Source organism: Dreissena polymorpha, chromosome 1 (assembly GCF_020536995.1).
Source record: "Dreissena polymorpha isolate Duluth1 chromosome 1, UMN_Dpol_1.0, whole genome shotgun sequence".
Taxonomy (NCBI): Eukaryota; Metazoa; Mollusca; class Bivalvia; order Myida; family Dreissenidae; genus Dreissena; species Dreissena polymorpha.
Genome location: NC_068355.1, coordinates 131482508 through 131507133, shown reverse-complemented (window position 1 = coordinate 131507133; position 24626 = coordinate 131482508). Strand labels below are relative to the sequence as shown.

The 24626-nt window shown below is 36.2% G+C and overlaps 1 protein-coding gene across 1 annotated transcript; it reads right to left on the bottom strand.

Moving 5' to 3' along the window:
• Positions 1–5193: 5193 nt before the first annotated feature.
• Positions 5194–20712, bottom strand: LOC127851850 (solute carrier family 12 member 2-like). Its single transcript, XM_052385831.1, is given in 17 exon segments — positions 5194–5284; positions 5539–5602; positions 5605–5652; positions 6369–6467; positions 7317–7454; positions 7648–7787; positions 8056–8162; positions 8584–8718; positions 8941–9152; positions 9626–9753; positions 10465–10594; positions 11343–11466; positions 13434–13541; positions 14287–14406; positions 15714–15827; positions 16311–16450; positions 20673–20712. Coding segments are annotated over 17 exon segments (1938 nt in total).
• Between the last annotated feature and the right edge of the window lie 3914 nt (positions 20713–24626).

Genomic DNA, 24626 nt, shown 5'->3' with positions numbered 1-24626 from the left:
AACATTTTTGAAACCAAAGAATTCCCGAATTCATGGGGGAAAAGTATTATCTGTCCTATTCATAAATCAGGACCAACACATATGCCAGAAAATTATCGTGGAATATCACTTACAAATACAATGTATAAAATCTTCACGGGTGTCATTAATAAACGATTGTACGAATGGGCAGAAACCACCAATAAAATTGATGAATCACAGTCAGGTTATCGTACTGGTTACTCAGCTATTGATAATATATTCTGTCTACAAGCTATAGCTCAAAAATATCTGTCAAAAAAAGGGAGGTAGATTTTATTGTTTATACATTGACTTCCGCAAAGTTTTCGATAAAATCAATCATCATGTACTCTTCCAGTCCCTACAAAGAAAAGGCATACATGGAAATTTTTTTAATGTTTTACTTAATATGTATACATCGCTGTATTCATGCGTTAAAATTCAAAATACGCAAATCCAACCCGACGGACACTCTTTGTTTTCACATGTAAGCATAACAGAATTTTTTAAATGCAATATTGGAACCAGGCAAGGTGATAAAACCAGTCCAACGATTTTTACATTATTTACCGATGAATTATCTACGATGTTACGAGAGAAATGTGGAAATGGAATATTCATTACTAATGAAATCAGCGACATTATATGTCTAATGTTCGCCGATGATGTTGCTAGCTGTGCCGAAACAGCAATTAAATTACAAAAGCAATTTAACGTTATTGACGAATTTTGTGCTTTAACTGGAATGGAAATTAATCTACAAAAAACAGAAATAATTGTATTTAGGAACGGTGGACCTTTAAGACATTACGAACATTGGAGTTTCCGGGGCACACGAATAAATACTAGATCTATTTATACATACATGGGGTTAATGTTTACACCAAAATTATCTTGGAGCGCTTCACGTGAAAAACTAAGTGCACAAGCACAAAAAGCCATTTATTCTATTTACAACTATACAAAATCATTTGGGTATTTCCCGACTAAAGAATTATTTATATTGTTTGATAGTATGATCAAACCAATTCTATGTTATGGATCACAAATATGGGGTTACGAGTATATCGACTCAATTGAAGTTGTACATAACAAATTTTGTAAACGAATTTTGCATGTTAAAAAACCTACTAACACATGTCTTGTTCATGGTGAATGCGGACGTCTCCCATTATGTGTTACCTACTTTGTCAATTTTATAAAATATTGGTGTACGTTACTAACTATGCCTAATCATAGATACCCTAAACAATGTTATATAATGTTAAAAGGGCTTGATGACTCCGGAAGAAAATGTTGGGCTTCAGAAGTCAAAACAATGCTATTTCGTTATGGATATGGAAATGTATGGATAAGTCAAGAAATTGATGATGTTAATTTATTCATCAGACACTTTCGCCAACGTATTATTGATTGTTATACTCAAAACTGGCAAAGTGATAAAAATAATTCTTCTTGCTGTCACCATTACATGAATTACAAAACAATGCAAATACTGAAAGATATCTTACCTTAGAAAACATACCATATAAACATAAAATTGCATTTTCTAAATTTAGATGTTCTAATCACAAATTAAATATTGAGATTGGTAGACAATCAAATATCCCATTTGATGATAGAGTATGTTATTTTTGTCTGGATAACATTAATATACGTGTTATTGATTGTGAATTTCATGCATTTTTCTATTGTTTTAAACACAGAGACATCCGTACCCAATATCTTTTTTATTTGGTACCATGGGGGATGTTCAATATCTGATTTTTATTCATTAATGGGATCAAATAATGAGGAAATTATCCATAAAGTCGCAAGTTTTGTATACCATCTGTTAAACAACATCAAATTATAACTTTGCATTTATATGTATAGCTACATGTGAAACAACATCAATTTGTATGTATTTATTTATTTATCTAAAAATTTATATTTTAATATGGATAGAAATAGTTACAAGGCAATTATGTGATTGTATAAAATTTGTGTATATTGTGTATTTTTGGGCCGGTGGCCTGTATTTACTTCAATAAAATTGTTTGAGTTTGAGTTTGAGTTTGATCATATGAATCCAATTAGTCTCGGTATGACACAGTTGTAAGAAAGTTCCGATAAACTGATCACGTGACCGTGAAGGAAAAGCTGCAGCAAGTGAGTTTTGATTTTCACAACATAACAGCTAGCGTTACGAAAATCAATAATTTGTTTATGAATCGTTCCCAACTTGTAACGGTTTATTGAATTGGCATCCAGATTCCGCCATTTTCCATCCTATCGAAACGATGTTCATGTATCTTTTCTGTAAAATTTTGCTGTTAAGGTTCTTTAATTAAACTTAATTCATACCCAGTATGTATCAATTTTAGTATTTTAGTATTTGATCGAAAAGATCAATGCAAAAAATAAGAATGAAAATAAGTTTTTGTCGATGAAAAACTTTAAAGTTACTCGAAATGATAAGTTCATTATTGCAATTTATTTGGGTCGTGCTCTTAGGCCATGTCCTAAAAGGGGTCTCCATGCACCCCCCCCCCCCCCACCCTGAAATTGATTTTCACCTATACCAAGTTGTTCAGTAACTCAAGTAAGTAATTTTTTTCACTTGTCCTCAAAGATAAACTCAATTGAAAGTGTTCATATCAACCAGTTTCCATGGCAACCGCCACTCCAAATTGGAAAACCGACTTATGTCTTGTCTTTTGGAATATCTGCATGATAAGTCATGGTGATGCATTGTTTCATTCGATGAAAGACATCCCGTCAAATGTTTAACAAATTTCTGAAAAACTATTGAACATCACACCGAAGAAGACAGATGTCATATTTAGTACAGACATTTACAAGCAAGGGTCTATAAAAGCAATGGAAAGGAAACGTCGCGTGTGTGGAGAAAAACTTCTAGTTAAGGCGAAAACACCAAAACACCGGCAGAATGGAAGAATGTAATCACAAATGACGAGAACAAGCAACAATTTGTGAAGATCATAAAATTATTCTGTTTTGTGAAGGAGAAGCCTTTCAGTTCACAACAAGAGATGGAGAAAAGAAACCACTGAAAAGACACTAATTGAAGACCTGAAATCGACACAAGAGGAAACCGACACTAGAGTAATTATGTATGCCCTGTATGGGAAAGAACAGGGTTACAACACTATTCAAATTCGAATCCCTGACAGTGAAATATTCTTCATAATTGTGTACTACATTCAATTATTTGACGGTTGCAAGATACTTTTTGACACTGGTGCTGGCAATCATAGAAACCTATTTCACATAAATGAAGAAGCTACGGGATTAACTGAAGAGTTCAGATCAGCACTTTTAGGTATACATGCATACTGTGGTTGTGACACAACAAGCGCTTTCAAAGGAAATGGTCATATGAAGCCTATTAAGTTGATGGAAAAAAGGCCAAGAAGCGTTTCTCAAATGACTGCTTTAAGAAATACCTCGACAGTTGCAGACGCAGTAGTGGGTGAATTGGATATATTCGCATGTGTCATGTATGGAAATGCTAGAGCCTACTCGGTAGATAAATTGCGTTGTTTTTTTTTTAATAAAGGAGGTCTGTGATGATAGCCCAAATGCGTCAACGAATATAGACTTGTCGGTGTTGCCTCCCTGTTAGCAATGTCTCCTGCAACACATCCGTAGAGCTAATTATCAAGTTGGCATATGGAAAAAAGTCACACATACCCGATCCAGATATACCACTTGCAACGTAAGGATATGGATTGACCAAAAAACACTGACACAAGCCTGATTGAACCTCTTTGGATTGATGGAGATATTATCCCGCCGCCTCAAATCGTTGATGGTTTGGAGGACATGGAAAATGAACTTGAAGAAGAAAATGACACTGATGAAAGTGATACTGAAACGGAAAGAGTTGGCGATGGAGACAGTCAAACAGTATACACAAAATGTATTTAAATTAAAAGTACAAGTAAAAGCAGCAATGAGCAACTAAATAACTAATAGGAAGAGATTATGTTATTTTCCTTGTTGTTATGTTTACCCCACCCACTTTCGGGGCGTGTTATATCTATTTAGCTTCAAAAAATGTCCTTTATATCGCTCTTTTTGAATGTCTGCAAGCAGTGGCTTATGCTGACATTCACATATTTACTGAAAACAATATGTACTTTAAATATTTCAGTCTATAAAGTGATATTTGTCTATTTTTTCCGATTTTGTTAGTTTCTCATTAATATTCATGAATATGCAAATGAGATAAATATATTATTTGGTCTTTAAAATAAAGCACAATGTGTAGCCTTTGTTTAAACCCTAATTTGTTTGTATTCCTATAAGATATACTATAATAATTATGTGATATAGTCGCCCTGGTCCGTTTTTGCAATTTTGAGTGGCGGTTGCCATGGAAACTGGTTGATATGAAAGGGATTTAATGCATGTGCGTTAACGGTCGTCCCAGATCAGCTGTGCAGTCCGGGACTACACTTTCCGCATAAACTTGATTTTTGCTTAGAAGAGATTTTCTTGAAACGAAAAATATCAGAAAAGCGGATAGTATCGTCCCTGATAAGCCTGTGCGAAATGCACAGGCTGATCTGGGGATACTTTATGCACATTCATTTTCCCCCTTCTCACATAGCCCGGCTCATTTGTATATATCTAGAGTGGGTCATCATGTGATTGTAAAGATGGTGAAGTCCATGCCGAGGCAGGTATTTTTCGTTGTTGTATACCCTTAATTTCTTGTTATACTTTTTGAAATGACGCTCGCTTTCCAGCCATATGAGCAAGGAAGTTACTGGCGTTAATATCGTATTAATATTCGCTCTAGATCTCGACTTTAATCGCTGCCACATTTCTCATCGAAATAATTACAGCCCAACTAAGAAAAATTGTGGGGAGTAGACGAGAAATAAAAGAAATTGTAATACGAAACAAACGCCGATCACCCCTTTTTTCTAATATGGCTGAAAATTGAGAGTTATTTAAAAAATAAACATAAAGGGCGAAAAAAATCTTTACAGGCATGGGAATCGCCATCTTGACTATCACGTAATTACCCCCTCTGATATCATAATTTAAGACAATCCACTTCACTAATACATATAGATTCTATGTCGATTATTATATGCATAAAACAACAATTGAATTAAACACGATACGCGTCACGGACACCATGAATCAATGTTATTCGATTTATGTATGGTTCTATGCTCACGTTTTTAGCTGTGGTTTTGTGTTCATCTCCGTGAGAATGGTCAGTTCCGAGAATTTGATGCGGAACTTTGCCAGCAGCGATTCCATTCTGAAAGATGACTTTGTGGTTTGTAAGATATCATTTTATATGATCAGACTGTATGTGGTTATGTTGTCATTTAAAAAAGGTCTTCAAGTTATATGTTGTTTCTTTTTAACAGGCATCGCTAATTGTGTGTGTTAATGTTTACTTAATGTTTATTTAAATTAACAGCTAATCATCGTTTTCATGTTATTTTATTAAAATGCCGGTTTAACGTTTAAACATCTGCTTAAATGGGAGGTATCTCTAATAGCACATACCTCTTCTTGTCTTCGGTTACTTCCTCGTTGTTGGTGTCAAGGCAAAACACCCTTAGCTTCGTGTTTTCCACTGTTTGCGTCTACTGAGAATGTAGGGAACCAGTAACGTCATTCCTGGAAAAGATTGCACATTTGTAATACTTGTTTTGTCTTATTTATCACATCTTGGATATTCAGTTTTATTCACACACACACACACACACACACACACACACACACACGCACGCACGCACGCACGCACGCACGCACGCACACACACACACACAAAATGAAAATATAGAGCAACATTATAAATCTAAGTTTTACTTAATATTTACAGAACAGCAATACAAACACAACTGCTACTCCCCCACCCCAACAAAAAACGTTTCCTGGTTGTTGCGACTTTTCTAGATCAAGCAATCCTCTTTTTAGACGTTAAAATGCATCACAGTATGCAAGCGGTAGGTACAATACAATTTTTATGAACGACGTTATCTTCCCGCTTTTATTTCCAGACGTCGAATACTTTGTCACATTTACCGATAACGCAACCAGACGCCACATACGAAGTTCTATTAATATTATCTGACGTTTGATACGATGCCACCTGTTCCGTTTATGTTTCCGGATGTAATATACCTTGCCATCCGTCCCATTTACATTTATAACATTTACAGATGTCAAATGCGACGCCATTTTGTTGCGCTTACGTTCCCAGACGTCCAGTACGAGGCCAGAAGCCCCGCCGACACTATTTGACATCAGGTACGACCTTCGGTCTCGGAGCCGTTACGAATAACTCATGAATACGATGTCCCTTGCCCTCATCATGTAAGCGTTTCTCTTACCTCCGTCATCGTAGAGCCACCAGACGTCAACCGTGCCGGACTGGCTCTCCCGGAATAAAGGCGCCGTCCGTTCAACTCGGTCAGGCTTTGCGTCGTCGCCTGTGAGGAAATATCTAAAGCTAATAAAGGGTTATTATAATACTCGAGAGTTCGTTTGATGTTGGTAAAATACCGGACATATGCTATGTGTTTGTACAAACTTGTTGAACAGCATTGCTTATCGCGGACAGCGTGACGAAATTTCTTATTTTATATTTTATATTATATGCAGTCCGCACAGGGACTACACTTTCCGCCTAAACTTAATTTTTGCTAAGAAGAGACTTTCTAGAAACAAAAAATATCATACAATCGAAAAGTGTCGTCAATGATGAGCCTGTACGGACTGCACAGACTTATCTGGGACTTTACTTTACGCACATGCATTAAACATCCTTTTCATAGAGCACGGCCAAAATACATGTTGGTTTTACTTTTCAATCATCATTCAATGAAATAAGAGACTTAAGCCTGAACCATTTTTTAAAACATACTCAGACATTTTGGAAAACTTGCGGCTTTCAGCTTAGTCTGAGGTTTTAAATCATTACAGATGAAACTCCTTGAAATATTTGAGCTTGTATTTGAACTGGTCGAATGCTTGACTGCTTGAATATTTGATGTGATCGTACGCTAGGGTCCGTATTCACAAAGCTACGTAAGAAAATGTTAACTTTTGATGCAATCGCAGTTCATTGGACATTTCGGATAACGTGATCAATGTAAAATATGGTACGAAGCAATAACATCTTATATTTTGTTGTTTGTAACAGTTTAACGTTTCACTATCTTTATAACAAACACGAAGAGTCTTTTCAAATGTCAATAATTTCAGGAATTTCTTTGCCTGCTATTTGGGAATTTTGTTAATACAGACCAAGATAGCAACTTTGCACATGCGTGTGTTACCTTCGAAGGCCGCATTTTCGATTCCCTCGTCCAGCGTGTTGAGCCGGAGAAGGATTATTTGCGGCTTGCTGTTCATATGAGTGTTCGTCTTGATGTCGACCGGTTTTGCAATGACGTTTTTATTTTGTGGCTTGTCATCTACAAAAGCTTTTTTTATACTATACTTCTTTGTTTTGAGGGGGGTGATCATAATCAATTTGTCTTCGAACATGGAGCTTTCTGGCAGTTACTCTATTCAAAATTAAGCTGTACAGAATGCATCCATACATTGGAAATAACAATACGAAACTAAAACGATTAAAATAAAGATATATTCAAATGTAGTGCATACCGTCCTCCCGCTCAACGCTCTCGTCCGACCCGTACACACTCGTGTTGTCGAGATTGATGACGTCACTGGACCCCTTGTTCCGGTCGAAACCGCCCGCCACGCGAAGGACTCCCACACTATATCGCAGGTAAAACGCGTCCCTGAAAACAAATCATGTATAACAACACTTATGGCTCCAGTCACAAAAAGCTGTTTCTTTTTTTAAAATCTAAATGTGCTTAAAATTCTTAAATCTTGTCGTTAGCATCTTTAATGATAACAAGATGATATCCCATAAACAACAACGCGTTATAAACGTTTATTGCATTTTATCAGGCATCAACGTAACGATATAACACACTATTTGATATTATGTTGTATTAAGAAACGAATCAATATTCCGTAAGCAACAAGGCGTTTGCAACTGACTGTATGACGTTGAAGTAGCCGAGGACTTCGCGTGGATCCGCGTTCATCCAATCATTCTTGTTTCCAAGCAACAGTGTGTTGGGGCGGAGCCTTCCCACTCCAAGTGCCTGTTAATAGAAACATGCATCAATACACAATTCCTTCGCATGCAAAAAAAATGTGCTTGGTAAATGTGTGAAGGTGATCGTACCAATTTAAAGCTATGACCAAGAAATAATAATTGCTGTTTTCTTAACGTAAAAACAAACATGTGTAAATCTGTAACATGTAAACCCTACATGTCATACCTCACTTGACGAAACATGCAATCCATATTTTTTTTAAAGGCTATAATTATAGTTATGTTCCGATCTTAAGTGACAACATTTGCACAGTAACGGGATATTAAATGAAATGTATATCATCATCACAAATAACTATGGTATTTCTGTCCGATATTAGTCAAACAGTGAATGTTATAAAAATCCATGTGTGTTCTGTATATATTTTTGCTAAACGGATGTACCAGAAGGTTTCATGAACGCTCACCTGTAGAAAAATCTGTACTCCAATGCGGAAGGTCGGTGCACACACACTGCTGTAGGAGGCCTTGACCTTGCGAGCACCAAACCATCGGTACGCAAACATTGACCTCATTCTGGTCAGATGCTCCTCCAGTTCGCCCTATGGTTCAATTGAGAGTGCAATAATAAGTGCACTAGAATTGAATAATGTAAGTATTTCAATATTAATATTACATGGGTGTCAAATATTTTTTAAGCCCAATTAAGAGCTGACTTTTTGAGTTTTGCAATTATTTGAGATACTTGCAAAGTGAATTAAGTATTTATCAACCTTTTTTTAATGAAAATGCAAAAGTGGTATTTGAATTAATAAATCATCTACCTTGAAAATATGGCCGGAAATCAGAAGAGAATGCTTCTTAGTGATGATCGCTGCGAAGTCGAGCAGGTTTGGTCTGTTGCTAGGATATCCGGTGAGCACAAGGAACTGTGGTCGGAAATTCTTGACGTGGTCATCGACGTCGATTAACTTTAACGTCGTCGTCAAGGCCTCGCGGTAAGCATGTGCTTGAGTGGAGGAACCCCAGTGTACCTCTGAAAGGAAGGGAAAACATTTTTATTATAAACAAAGAGAAAACAGAACAAGACGGAAAGGAAAAGAAAACAAAAAAGCCAAAAGGGAAATGGTGCAGCCGCCTGAAAATAGAACAGAAAACAGGACAAAAAATATAGTCCGAAAACATTGAATAAAACAAGATGAAAACACAAAGCAGAAAAAAGAAAAAGTACAATCACAGAGCTATAACACCAAAGAGAATTACACAGAACTGGAAAACTAAGGATATCAAAATCAAGTGGAAACAGATTTGATAAGTGGTGGAATTACTCACATTACTAAGTTACATGCCTTATTCTCAAATAATAGTTATAATACTAGGAGAATTAATACGGCCGCGTGTGTAATTTGTTGCCAAGATAAACGTTTTAACTTCAATTCTCGCATTCCATTATAAAATATGCAATAAATGAGATGAATATCATGACGGCGCATCGAACACCTGTCGTACCTGGTTTCGATCTATTTACGTAGAAGTAGAGGCCGGCTATGATGACGATTGTGACAAGCACCGCCCACCAGTTGATGAGGAACATGGCAGCAACGCAGAGCGCCGACCCTAGCAGAATCAGCCACTTGCTGTTCAGACAGAAAATTGTCACGTGACTATTACAGTTTGCATATACATGTACCATTAGATGGAAGTGATAATATAATATACTATGAGATTCCTCCCAATAAATTAGAGCCAACGGAAAAACATGAATAATATTTGTCATTGATTTGTGACCCATTATCTGGTAATACAGATTAACAATTGCAAGTAATAGGAACATCATCCGAGCCATAACCGAACAATAATTCACAATCTTTGACTTTGCATTGTTACATTGACCTATCATGTTCATGGCAATATCAGGCTGCACATTGTCTGTCATGGTGAATACAATTCCGAAATCACATAAATAAATATTTTTATCATAAAATCGTCTCGTTGGTGCAAAAAGGTACCATGGGACATTACAATTATAATGCAAATGGTACCTTTTTGCACCAAGAGGGGGCAATATATCATCTCGCCAACTCCAAATTCAGTTTTACATCGTGTTATACTAAGAATCGTCTGTCTTATTTATTATTTGTGAATTTTACGTAATATGATAACAAATATGTACTGATCACTTCATAATGTTTCTGTTTCCTAACAGTTGACATAAAATCAGCTATGATTTCATCGGTCCATGTTTAAAACGTTTAAGACTTACATTTGATTGTGACTGAATGTGCAACAGTGTTCAATATTTAACGCCCATCGGATTACAAAATACGACAGATCGTGCCGTGACTTACTTGTAGTACTTGAAGCCGGGCCGAAAGCCAGGGGTTTTCGCCATGGTTCCGTAGAAGCAGGAAAAGTTGACAATAGCGTACCCCATTAGGTAGAAGTTGGAGATAATGGGAGCGATTATGTCCAAGGAGCCTGTAGTGGAAACGAGACCACGTGCTCGTTAGTTTAATCGAAATAAATTTGTTGAAGCTCGACTGCCCTGAAAGCCTAATGAATATCGAGCCATTCTATGGGTCTTGTTTTATGTGTCAACTCTATGGGTCTTGTTTTATGTGTCATTGCTGATTTCGAGCACCTTCTTCGATTGATTATTGTAACCGGGACGTCGAATAATTGTCAGCTTTTTACAATAGACATCCATGAATATATTGTAATATGTTGGAAGTCTGGTTTTAGTGAAACGTTAGCAGCAAAACTATTTGGTATCGAGCACAAGTTAGATCTAACATGTTATCACTAACTGAAAAACATCACTGCGCAACTTACACCGACCGTGAAGCCAATTTCTGCAGCAGAACATGATGTCACTAACTGACTCATATAATCTCTATCCTTAATGACGAAGACAATGAAGCCGCTTTCAAATCATTAGGCCACTTACTTTTGAGCACAAAATGTCCATCACTGCACAAACCTGCAAACCAATGCGAACACATAGACTAGCTTGCTCATGTTGTCACATGCTAATAAAATCATGACGTCGATTACTACCATGATGTAACATACTGACAGCTTCAACCGCATCTCCTACAGAACCCAAGTTACTTGCACGTCAGTCACAGAAGAAAAGAATGCAGTAACCTTCATTAACGAACATTAACGTCACTTTCCTACACAATTCATAACGTCATTTACCGACTTAGAAAATGACATCACTTACCGACGCAGACCATTGCGACAGCGATTAAGAGACATAGAATATAAGCGCGCCTTGGATCACCGCTTGCTCCATATTCCTTTTCGAACACGTGGATGAAAGGGAACAGTCGGTCCTTGCACAGAGCCTGGAATGGGAAAAAGATGGTGGAGGCGTTGGTTGCGGTGATGGTGGTGGTTATGATGTTCTTGAAGACGCTGGTGATTTTGTTGTTGACACTGTTGATGTTTACAATTATGTTGTTGACGCCGTTTATGTTGAAAATTTTGTTGGTATTGGTTCTGTGATGATCATGGTATTTTTCAATGACGGGTTTTTCATAATTTTGGTAGATCTAGAAATAGTATTGCTTGTTTGGGTAATTTTAGGCCGTTGTTTTTCATGTTGTTTATTTTGTGGTTGTTTTTGGTGGAGTTCTTAACGTTAAAGCTATATTTCGGTCCGAACATTTTTGAAATATAAATTGGTTTATTGCTTATTTGATGTTACACAAATAGGTTTTAATAAAAATATGCGCGCAGTTGTTTAAACTAAAACATTTTATTCCCTAACATCAAACGATAATCAAATAAATCTAACGGTTCATCTAGATTTCATAATATAGCGAAATTGCTGAATTGAATACCATGAACAAGTGAAATGCTCGAGGCAAAACAAGCGGAATCTGAAACACGTGCGTTTCAAAGGCGTAGGGTGAGATTCTATTAAAACAGAGTACTTCGACTTGTATATGCCGTAGGTAATAATCAGTAGAGATGCGTTATGCGAAAATGGGTATTATACCGTATGCGGTCAGCGTAGTACCAGACAAGCGTCATTTGCGCAGTCTCACCTGTGTGCTATTGAGATAAAGAACATTGTGAGACTATAAAGGGGCCAGCGTAGTTCTTTTTGCCAGACTGCGGTAAGAGCAAGTTGGTCTGGAGCAACTTTGGTCGCATAAACGCTTTTATAAATGTTCGCATATCGAGGCTCATTTTAGAAAATAATGTCCATTGCTAACATTCCTATGTCACATGAGCAGTGTAAATGGTCTAGCATTTGATTTGTGGGTTCTTATTAACGCAACGAAGCATAACAATGGTTAAAAATGATGCGTACAGGCTAGTTAATAGTCAAAGTGCACTAGCACTCATAAACTTTATATAAAGCCTAACGGTACAAACACATGTGTTATACAAGTTTGATATACATGTAGTGTGCGAATACAAAACAACTATGCGCGTAAGTCTACAAGACGCATCATTCAAAGATAACAATCACATTAAATCACAAACCATGTAAATGGCTATTTCGTTGTTTTGTTTTGTTATTATAATTGTTAAGTTCTATGGGATTACATTTGTATTTAATTGGAATGAAGATCTGTTTTCTTTACATCAAATGGTAACGTGACCTTAAAAGATTTAGCAGCGTGTGACAACTTGAACAAAGTGGGTAAATTTAATCAATGATTTCAAAACATATTTAGTAAATGATAATACATCATGATGTAAGAGAATTCTGGAAACCTTTCGTATGGGAACATTGTTTATCATTTTTACCTCTGGATAACATTTTAGATGGGTCATACATGAGCAGCCAAGTTACCCTTATTCCACGTTTACTCATAATATTTGAATCCTTAAAATGGCCTTTATTTTAGTAACGTATGTTTTCAACGAAATATCCAGTTTCTCAAATGTTATTGACAATAGACATCCATTAATATATTTTAAAATGTTCACCGCCTGGTTTGAGTAAAATGTTTGCAGCAAATGGTAACGCGATCGTTATATATTTACCATCTTGTGACAACTTGAATAAAGTGGGTAAATTTAATCAATGATTTCAAAGCATATTTAGAAGATGATAATACATAATGATGTTAGAGAATTCTGGAAATCATACGTATGAGAACATTGTTTATCATATTTACCTCGGGACAGCATTTTTAATAGGTAATACATCAGCAGCAAAGCTATCATAAGTCCATTACGTTTTATCATATTTGAATCCTTAAAGTGGCCTTTATTTAAGTAATATACGTTTTTAAACGAAATATCGCGCTTCTCAAATGTCTCGTTACCTGTGTAATTAAACGACTATGATTACCTGGAAAACCTTCGGGGCGCTGACCAAGCTGGCTAGAGCAGACGACAGAGTAGCCGCAAATATTCCCGCAAAAATCAGAGGTCGCCAGGCGCTTACAGGACCAGTAATCTGCAGAACAACAGGCAATTAGATTGCAACAAAAAAGTAGTGCACAACTTTCATCTAAAAAATAAGTGTTTTTTTTTTTACTTTTAGTTTTGAGACCTGTACTGATCGACTTATTTTATACATTTCCGTTGCCCCGCACGAGCTCCGAGGATTTTGGTTAAACTACCATAATTTGGTCAAAATAAATACAACATTCTACAATTCTAATATTCGCCTTTTATTACATATTGTGTCTATGTGTTGTCGAGGTTAGGTATACGCTTTAGCCCCAAAATGTCCCGCGAGGCAAACTTATTTCATCAACGTTTTGTTTTGCTCTTATACTTTTTTAAAACTCTCCAAAATATCAATGCGTATGTGATCAATATGAACTTATCAATGTGAACTACATCTGTTGCCGATTGCGTCCGTTTGCCACATACTACTCATACTATGAGTAGCACAGCAGTTTAAAATAGGTGTATATACATACTATAGATTTAAAACATCTATAAATCAACTGAAATTATGAATCGTTCTTAAAAGCCATTAATATATTATTTTGAAAAAAATACGCTAATCAATTGTTCGTGCGCAAATTACTAGAATAATATATTACACGTTTGGAGTCAGAATATTTAATTAAACATTTTAGTTGAAAATATGAATTATAAATGAAAAATATAAACTTTGTTTTTGTTCCGTGATTTTTTACTTAAATACCGGCTCCAGGGCATTAACGTTATAAAGAAAAAATATGCCGGGCGTTCGTACCGCTGTATCCGACGATACCCTTCCATCGCAGCTCGTCATTCCGGGGAAGAAATGTGCCGACGAAGAAGTTTGCAAGTGCGACGACCAGGATCACCAGAAAGATGAGCTGGGCCTTTAAAAGTCGGAAAACGTGTACATATGACATGGTGGAATGAATTTAGCCGAATGCAGACGCAAAATCATATCACCAAATATAATTTGATATGTCCACGCTGTAAATACAGACGCTTGACACTGTAAAATATCCGACGGGTTGTTCTTTATTTCTTGTATAACATTGTACGCTCTCTTTTATGAATTATAGCAGACATAAACAAAGCAGGCAAATGGAAAACGCGCGATGATATCATTCTCCACATTGACCATTTTTTTACAATCCGTCCGACTGTTACAAGGAATCCCAATGCCAGGAGCCACACGTGCTGTGAGGAGTTGATGCTGCAGTAATTGTGGGCGCATGTCATGTCGGTGTGTGTGGGTGGGGGGGGGGGGGGGTAAATAGCATGTAAGATATCAGTGGTTTGTTAAAGGCAATGCGGACAGTGGTAGGACAATTTGTTGGGAAAAGGAGTATTGTGCAAGTTGGGATTGAGAGTCAAGATAGCCCCCCCCCCCCCCCCCCGCCCCCCCCCCTCTACCTTGAGCACTATAATTTCGAAACCACTGAGGAAAATGGCAAGGCATCCAACTCCAGAAAATCTTTGACACTCAGTCTCCACCTTCCTTTCCCGCCTTCACGTCATTAACAAGACTTTGTCATCAATCCCCCCCACCCTTACACACAATTATTTATCTTCATAACAAATAAGCATTCCCTTTTAGACCATAGAACTCCCTTTGCAATAGAAGAAGAATTACCCCTCCTATCGACCATAAAAATGGTAATCTGTTTCCAGTCCGCGGTGCTTTGCTCTTCCTCTATACTCCTTGACCTTCTGTTTTATCATCCAAGGGCAGGGTTACTCTCACTTTATAATCCTATAGAACCATGGCCTCACTCTATCAACCTATACAAACTAGGTAGGGCCACAATATAGCAATGCCTCAAACTCTTTCACACAATCACTAAATAGTTATATGATCCTCCCGCTCTAGCAATGCCTAGAACCATAGCTCAAACGCCATCCTCATATAGTACATTGGTCTTCCACTAATTCAACATATAGAAAAATGGCCTCCCACTACTACACAGTACCCCCCGCTTCCACTATATCAACATATAGAAAATTGTCCTCCCTATTCATCACCCTAAAGTACATTGAACGCTTACTATTTCAACCCAATAACCGTTGCCCCACTTCCATATAGTACCATGGTATCCCAATGTCATAAGTACACGGCTCGCCCACTCAAACACACTTCCCTGGCATTTATCTGGACTCTAATACGGTATATTGGCTGATCACTCACACACAGTACCTTGGCCTCCCACGCCATGCCGATGAGGATGACGGCGAGGCACACGAAACACGTGGCCAGTCCGATGATCCGCACCTCATTAATGCTGTTCCCAGTGATATACGTGTTGTACTCCTAATACAATAAATGACATTCAGTTTTATGGAAACGAAAACTATATTTCGATTAAAGAGAGCTTGTTTAATGCGAACAAGATTAAATTAACATGATACTGTTTTTATCTGCAGTTTTTACAAACGTTTTTTAACCAATCAGTATTTTAATTTCAAATGTACGTGACAATTCATTTGATAACTGCTAAAGGAGGTTTGTTTGCAAAAAGTGTCCTCTATTTTTACACACATATCTTCAATAAAAGAGGATCTACTTTTTGCAACAAAGAACTTATTTTGAAATTGTTCTTTGGAAACGATAATGATGCAAATGATGCTGATGATGCTCAGTCTGCTGCTGATGATGATGACGATTAGGAGGATAATTTTATTCCAGTCTCTGCCACTCAGTTCACCTGGAGAAAATGATTATAACGATCATGGTGATGGTTATAATGATGATGATTATGATGATAATTATCATTTTCCAGACGCTTCTACTCACCCACATGATGTACCAGACGGTCTCCGCGAACCCGGTGATATGCATGGCGGCACCGACGGCGTCAGCGAGCGTAAAAACGATCCCTACGGAGCCGCCAAATTCTGGTACGAGACTGCGCGAGATAAGGTAGTAAGCACCGCCTATGAAGGTAACGTAATAGAATTAGAGTTCCGGTCCGAGATTTTTCGAGATCTTGAAATACCTGCAACCTGGGGAATTGGCAGTAAGGACTGAGAGAAATGTAGTCAGGGGCTGTTGGAGATCTTGTAGAAAGTACTACATTGGTAGACAGGGTCAAGTAAGAACATTTTTTCAAAGTTTGTGCGAGATCCTGAGGTTTGTGTGTATTGGTATGGATTACATTAAAATACAATACAACATGTCGAAAGTCGATATTATTTTTAACAACTGTAAAAAGTAATCAACCACAAATAATCCAAAGGGGAAGAAGGGGAACGGAACAGGAGCCGGGTGCAGCTTCCTCTGAAATGAAAACAAAAAAATGCTCCAATCCTACTTGAAAGAGTCTATTTCGCTCTACATTTCACAAGCGTCAGACTCTTGCGAGTAGCATTGGAGCTTATTTTCGTTTTCTTTTTCGCTTTGTGTATCAAATTCAATGTCGTCATTTGTGTTGTCAATATCATCATCATCATCTGAGTCCGTTATCTAAATGACCAGAATTCTGTCACTTGTTGTTTGTGTGGAGTCATCTCGCGAAAACTTGTTGCTGTGACAATCCCCGCATGCGATTGGTTAAAGAGGATGTTAAATGCAGGAGTCACATCCCAATCTAAAACGGTTCATTTCATATCGGACTACTAACCATTCGAAGAAAATCCGAAAAAATCTCTTTTTGTTCAGCCGAGCTTGGATTATTTGTGATTTATTATTATTATTATTATTGTTTAATTATATGGACTTTCGACATGATTTATCGTATTTTAATTTGATCCAAACCTATATGCTACTTTAATAAGGTATTATTTATGCTCCTGAAACCGGTGTGGTAATTTGACTGTAATGAAAATGGGCTAAAATGTTTGTTATTTACTTCCGAGCGCGTTTTTAGCTCACCTGTCACGCAGTGACATGCTGAGCTTATTTGACCGTTTGATGTCCGGCGACCGTTGTGCGTGCGTGTGTGCGTGCGTGTGTCCGTCAACAATGTGTTTGTGTAGACAGTAGAGGTCAGAGTTTTCATCCGATCTTTATGAAATTTGGTCAGAATGTTTATCTTGATGAAATATGGGTTGGGATTGTATTTGGGTCATCTGGGGTCAAAAACTAGGTCACTAGGTAAAAAAACTAGGTCACTAGGTCAAATAATAGAAAAACCTTGTGTAGACAATAGAAGTCACAGTTTTCATTAAATCTTTATGAAATTGAGTCAAAATGTTTATCTTGATGAAATCTGGGTTGGGATTGCATTTGGGTCATCTGGGGTCAAAAACTAGGTCACTAGGTTAAATAATAGAAAAACCTTGTGTAGCCAATAGAGGTCACAGTTTTCATCAAATCTTTATGAAATTTGATCAAAATGTTTATCTTGATGAAATATGGGTTGGGATTGTATTTGGGTCATCTGGTAATAAAAACTAGGTCACTAGGTCAAATAATAGAAAAACCTTGTGTAGACAATAGAGGTCACAGTTTTCATCCAATCTTTATGAAATTTGGTCAGACTGTTTATCTTGATGAAATGTGGGTTAGGATTGTATTTGGGTCATCTGGGGTCAAAAACTAGGTCACTAGGTCAAAAAATAAAAAAAACTTGTGTAGACAGTAGTGGTCACAATTTTCATTCAATCTTTATGAAATTTAGTCAGAATGTTTGCCTTGTTAAAATCTGGGTTGGCATCGGATTTTGGTCATCTAGGGTAAAAAACTAGGTCACTAGGTCAAAGTTAAAAGAACAACTTCTGTAAACAGTAGAGGTCACAGTTTTCATCCAAACTTCATTTAATTTGGCCAGAATATTAATCTTGATGAAATCTGGGTTGAGATTGTATTTGGGTCATTTGAAATCAAAAACTAGGTCACTAGGTCAAATCATAGAAAAACCTTGTGTAGACAATAGAGGTCATGGCTTTCATCTGATCTTAATGAAATATGGTCAGAATGTTATCTTGATAATATCTGATTTTGGATCGTATATGGGTCATCTGGGGTCAAACAATAGTTCACCTGGCCAATTCTAGTAAAATCTGTGTAGATGAAAGAGGTCACAGTTTTCATCACGTCTTAATGAAATGTTTTCAGAATGTATTAATTGATGAAATCTGGCTTGGGATTGTATATGGGTCTGATAGAATTTAAGTTGTTGTAGCAAGGTTAGTCAGGTAAGCGATCCAGGACCATAATGGCCCTCTTGTTTACGAATTCAAATATTGTGATCGGCTATTTTTTGTCGGTCCGTCGGACAGATTTACTTGAGTTTATTGTCGGTCCTGAGTAAAATTTGCCGGTCAGGAACGGCGGACCGACGGTTTTGGCAAACCCCGATATATTTGGTTTTGGCAACAAACATCAAAATCATATTTCAGTAAATTTAACCAATGCAGCATCACTAGTACACTCTATACATAACTAAATTTAGTATTTCCTTCGGTTAGTTTTACACCAACATTTGCTTATTCAATCCATAATCGTAGCTGGACATCTTTTTTACTGATTATGCATCTGAAATAAATAAATATTACTAATCAATAGTGCTTGTATTTTACCACAACAATATAGATACATTAAACATGAGACTTAAACATGTGCCCTTCATGTACTGGAAAGCAACACAATCGATCCCGATGAACCTTTTTTGGTGCAAGCATGCCATCATTTTTCAAGATCAATTCTGGGACATGTTACTTTTATAAATGGAATATTATCGTAAATTAATTGAGCTCACGATGGCTCGCTCTAGCTTATCATTTAAAACCATGTGCAGAAATTAGCGGTGCCACGAATTTCAGTTACACGGAATATAAATACGCTGTTTGTAATTGGTGTTGCGCGGTGCATCGATATTTATGTAAGTGGTGCATGTTTTCACCAAACAATTAGGCCTTTAAAAGATATTTAAACAAACAGGTTCGTATGGCATGTTCTTTTTATATATACAATGATTTAAGTCTGTCACATCAAGTCTGACACATCGACAATCATCTGATTATTACATTTTTCTCAGAAATTCGAATGGTGTCGATCGCGACACGACTTTTTGTAAACACTATTTTAAAGTCATGCTAAATATTTCACGACTGGTAAACTATTAAATAGACGACATATTGGTTCAGAAATTCGGTGGAGTGCTTCGCAAGAGGCAATCATTTTGCATTGTCTTATAGTAAAACATTTTATCGCCCACTTACCTGATATTGCTTCGTCCGCCATGTTTCTTTTCGTCAGAAGGATACGGTGCTCTCAACAGAAGTATAAAATTTTGACGGTGAGCGGAAAAGTTGTGGAAATCGCCCTATCATCGGGCCATATGTTATAACCTGTTTAAAAAAAAATGCTTTGTTTGTGGAAACAAATAATGTATTTGTTCTGTACGTTTAAGTGTGTGTTTCTTTTATAAATTCCAACATTTATTCGTTGATCTTATTTGTATTTTTATGCCCCGGTAGCAGTTGAACTGTCCGTCAGTATGTCAGTCTGTCCGTCCGTCCGAAAAAAAACTTTAACATTGGCCAAAACTTTTGCAATATTTAAGATAGCAACTTTATATTGGCATGCATGTGTATCTCATGGAGCTGCACAGTTTAAGTGGTAAAATGTCAAGGTCAAGATAATCCTTCCAGGTCTAGGGTCGCAAAATACAAATCCAAGGGAGGTAATAAGCTTTAATGGAGATAATTATGTGACCTGCCAAGTTATATATTTTTTAAATAAATAAAAGCGGCGCAGTAGGGGGCATTGTGTTTCTGACAAAGACATCGTGGTAAAAGGTCAAGGTCAAGGTCATCATTCAAGGTCTAAGGTCGAAAATACAAATCCAAGGGAAGTAATAAGCTTTAAAGGGAGATAATTATTATATATAATAATAGGAAACCATACAACTGAAGCATAATTTATGGTCAGGCCAAGCACACAATGACACTTTTGGGCATACAAGTATCTAAGGTACTTTAAGGTAATATGTGAATCTACAGTCACGGTAGTGGCTTATAATTATTTTCTACGAAGGGTGTACACAAAAGCGTACGTGTATTAACAACGCATCAGCTGCCGTCTTTTCACTTATGACCAACCCCATTTACGAAGTGTTTGGTTTCAGCAACGTGCTGAATTGTTGACTTGTACATTAAGGTTTGACATGGATATTATTAATATGAAACCTTGTTAGTCCCAGTAACAACCAACCCAGCCGATCCGTACTCAAACCATACAGCTTGTGGTACATAGTTGTCAGCGGGTTTGGATTACAAACAGTATTGTGCTAAATTTAGCATGGAAGCACCCAGGACGCTGACGGTTATGTTAGTATGTCGATCTTTAAGACATTGCAGCCTGAATGATTCCAACTACTGATTAATGCAGTGTGCTGACCATTCCATTTCAGCCATTATAATGATTTAAGTGTGAAAGGGTGTTCGAAACAAGTGTTGGCCAACTGTGGATTCTTTTAATGAGGTGGGGGAGGAACTCGCACCGAGGGTGAGAAAACCCCGCCGTATAAGAGGTCTGTGCTTCAGGTATTGAAAGTATAACAACTGATTACACTCATTGTGATTATATATATGGAGAAAATCAAAATAAGACATAACTGACCGATAGGAAAAGTTGATTTTATAAATAGAACATTCACGAGGGTGTCACGGAAAAAATGTGATAAACTTTTATTCAGCGAAATGTTCATTTTAAAAAGGGCATTGATTTAGATCTTTTGAATAAAAAAATGCATCGAGTCATGGGATTTGATAACCTCCAGATTTGTTTTCTGTGCATAGCGATAAAGAATAACATTAAACGAAATATTTCGATAACACTATTAAAGAATAACATAATGTCGTCAGATTCTTTCGGAATGAGGCATTACATTACTTTCTGAGTTCAAGAATTTGGTGATGGATATGTAATGGGATTTCTTTGTCCAGCAAGTCCCAGAGCTTCATAGCTCTTAAAAGATAGTCGCTTCGAAGGCAGATCTAAATGAATCGATGACTAGCCCTTAGTCCCAGAGCGCTTACTAGATCGTATTCCGATAATTGTTAGTTATAATGTAGTTATAATGTAGGAAGCTTTTAAAATTAAAAACTCTATTCCCATTGTGGATAAAGGGGAATAGAAATGGAAGGATTACCTGCTACAGTATTTTTTTTCTTTAACAAGCAGTTAAAGTCTGAAACCAATCTTTGACATACAATTCTATAAAATAGAGCACTGTCATATAGTAGCATCCCTCTTATGACGATTTGCCGAATTTCAGTTTTATTATTCTATTAAGTACACAGATGCACACTGATATAATTATGCACTTAACAAAATATTTGGCACTTATGTGAACCGCGTAAAGAAAAAAAATCAAATGTTTTCGGGTAATTATCTAACGAATTATCTATGTTTTTACAAAGTTTAAAATTAGGTCGACAGAGTATACTGTAACATAAATTTCCAAACCCCGTTAATTATTTTTGTTACTATATAATAGTATGGTTATTGATATGATTATTTAAAATGTATTTTTATCTTACAGTCTTTCATAAAAAAATAAAATTAATGCAACTGCCGATTGGAATAATTTAAGACGCATTGAAAATATACATGTACCGCAGTCTTTTCTTTTACATTAGAAATAATATCAATACAAATATTCGACAGATATGGTACGAAATTTCAAATATAAAAAATGATAGCTTAAATAAAAATACATCGTTCTAAAACATGTTCTAATATGTATAATTATGCATTCAATTGACAGCCAATACCACTGATCAGTTATAGACACCCAACTCAATGTATGATAATAAAAGAAAAGTAACACACACATAAAAGCACGAAGTCCACGCAATCAGTACTTGGACAATAACAATTGAATACCTGTATTGCCGACAACTCCTCGCTCCGATATGTCTACATTCGACAAGTAAATCGAAGCAAGTTGTGGACTTCGCTCACAGTATGGCGTGCAGAAATCGGTATTCGATACTGACAGACGCGGAACGCGGTATTTGAGTATTTTTTATTCAAATTTAATATATTTCGTATTTTTACATCTATTTATAATTATTTAATTATCAATTTCATTCTTGATATTGAACATGCATTATTGTAACTATTAATTTGAAAAAAAATGTCATTTTCGTTTTTTATTCGTAACTTTCAGTGTTTAACCGGTTTGGGTAACATGCTTTATAATTAACTAAACTTCAGTTTGGTGAAAATGATATTATTACGAAACATTCTCTCAGAATTCTATTTCTTCATTAAAATATCAATGTCGTGTAGTAAATGTTTTTCAGTTTTGCAAAATATCGCTCAATTTGAATTTGTATTGTTTTATGTTTTTTTCCCATCACACTTGAACGGCGTATTATCATAGATAACACATTCCATGCACAATCTAAAACCAATCCAGTGAGCCGAAACGCTGACCAAAGTATGAAAATCTTATTTTGAATTAATGAAGATAAGACGCCGAAATAAAAAAATACATTTGATAAAATGTAGTATTTCCTCAGGCATGATATATATATAGCAAACTTGATGTGTACATCACAGATTAAATAAAGCCATAAAGTGAACACACGATTACAATTACATATTGAGTTGTGATTCATGCCTCTCTGTAGATCTATATTGAGTTATCTTATGGAACGCCTAGTCTGTCTTCTGTTGACTATTTATATTTCGGAGGTCTCATTAAAATGATGTGGGTTTAAATCCTATGATATGTGTTTATAATAGTATGCTGTGTGCTTGCCATAGTATGCTGTGTGACGAGGCGTTCCATATTATCTAGTACAAACTTGAAATGATGCAAGTTCGTTTTCTTCTGTGTTGTTACCGATGTATTGATATAATCGGATATCATGAGATTCTTTGAATGACCGGATTGTTTAAATATATATGTTCGTTGAATATTAAATAGCGATAATCTTTCGTGAAGAAAATATTTGAAAACACAAATAAGTCGCAGACCTGCATAAATAACATACATTATTTTTTAAACTTTATTATACCTCTACCAGTCTCCAAAACGACTATTTCCAGATCCAGCATCGAATAACAATGCTCAAGTCAATGCATTTTGTCGTCATTTGAGCTCGGAGTTTTCCGAATATTTGTATTTATTACAGTTATCGGGCGTGTGTAAGGATTGCGCAGGCCTGGTTCTCGACTTCTTACTTCATAATCCTAAATGAAAAGTAACACTAGCTTATTGGCAAATGCAAATTTTATATTAATTGCAGAGTTTTCAAGAGATTTTTAATCGGTCTGTGGTAAAAAAATCAACTTGTTGATTGGAATGGAGCAAACACAAATGATTTAAGTTAATTCGTCAATGAGAAATGCTTTTAAAAGATATTGTTTAAATCAAATCCATTGTAATCTTTAATGATGCGGTAATGAATATAACCTAATAATGCCCCAATACATGAGAAGGATTTTAATTTCGGCATACAAATGTCCTTCATATGCAATAATTAGTAATTCTCAAATAAGAAATAGCCAGTTGAATGAATACAAATTTAATTTATTTAAATCCATATAAGTGATAAGTGGACAAACCTTGGACTTTAATGTTACCGAGGATTGAAAGAAGTGAAGAAAGTTCTGGTTCTCCGCTTCAAATGAATATTATATTACAAATTGTCCATTCGCATGTTTATTAGTCTTGCAAAATACTCAGTGCTTACTGCTTTAGACTTGTTGAACTTTCATTTTCTTCACTCATATACCTGTATTACTGTGTTAATTAACTTAACTGTGTAATGTACTAACTTAAAGCAACATTTAAAACTTATTTCAATAAACAAAATACCATATATGTGCGTTTCTATTTACACCTAATATCAAGTAACAAGAGACGCAAACAATGTTCCACCGAGGGACATAACGAAGCGCGAAGGGGCATTGAAGTCGCAGTATGTTCGAAAAGTACATTTAATAAGTATTTGACATTTACAAACATGTCATTGTCAATTGTAGCTTGCAGCTGATATAAAACAATATTCAATTGTCATCGGTAATATTCCCGGCCTCGGCATAAGCACATAATTTGTGTGGGGACTGGTCATTAGATCCTTTCTACGGTAATTCACCTGTTGACTTTGATTCAAGTAGGACAGTTTTCTATTACGTGCATAATATTGT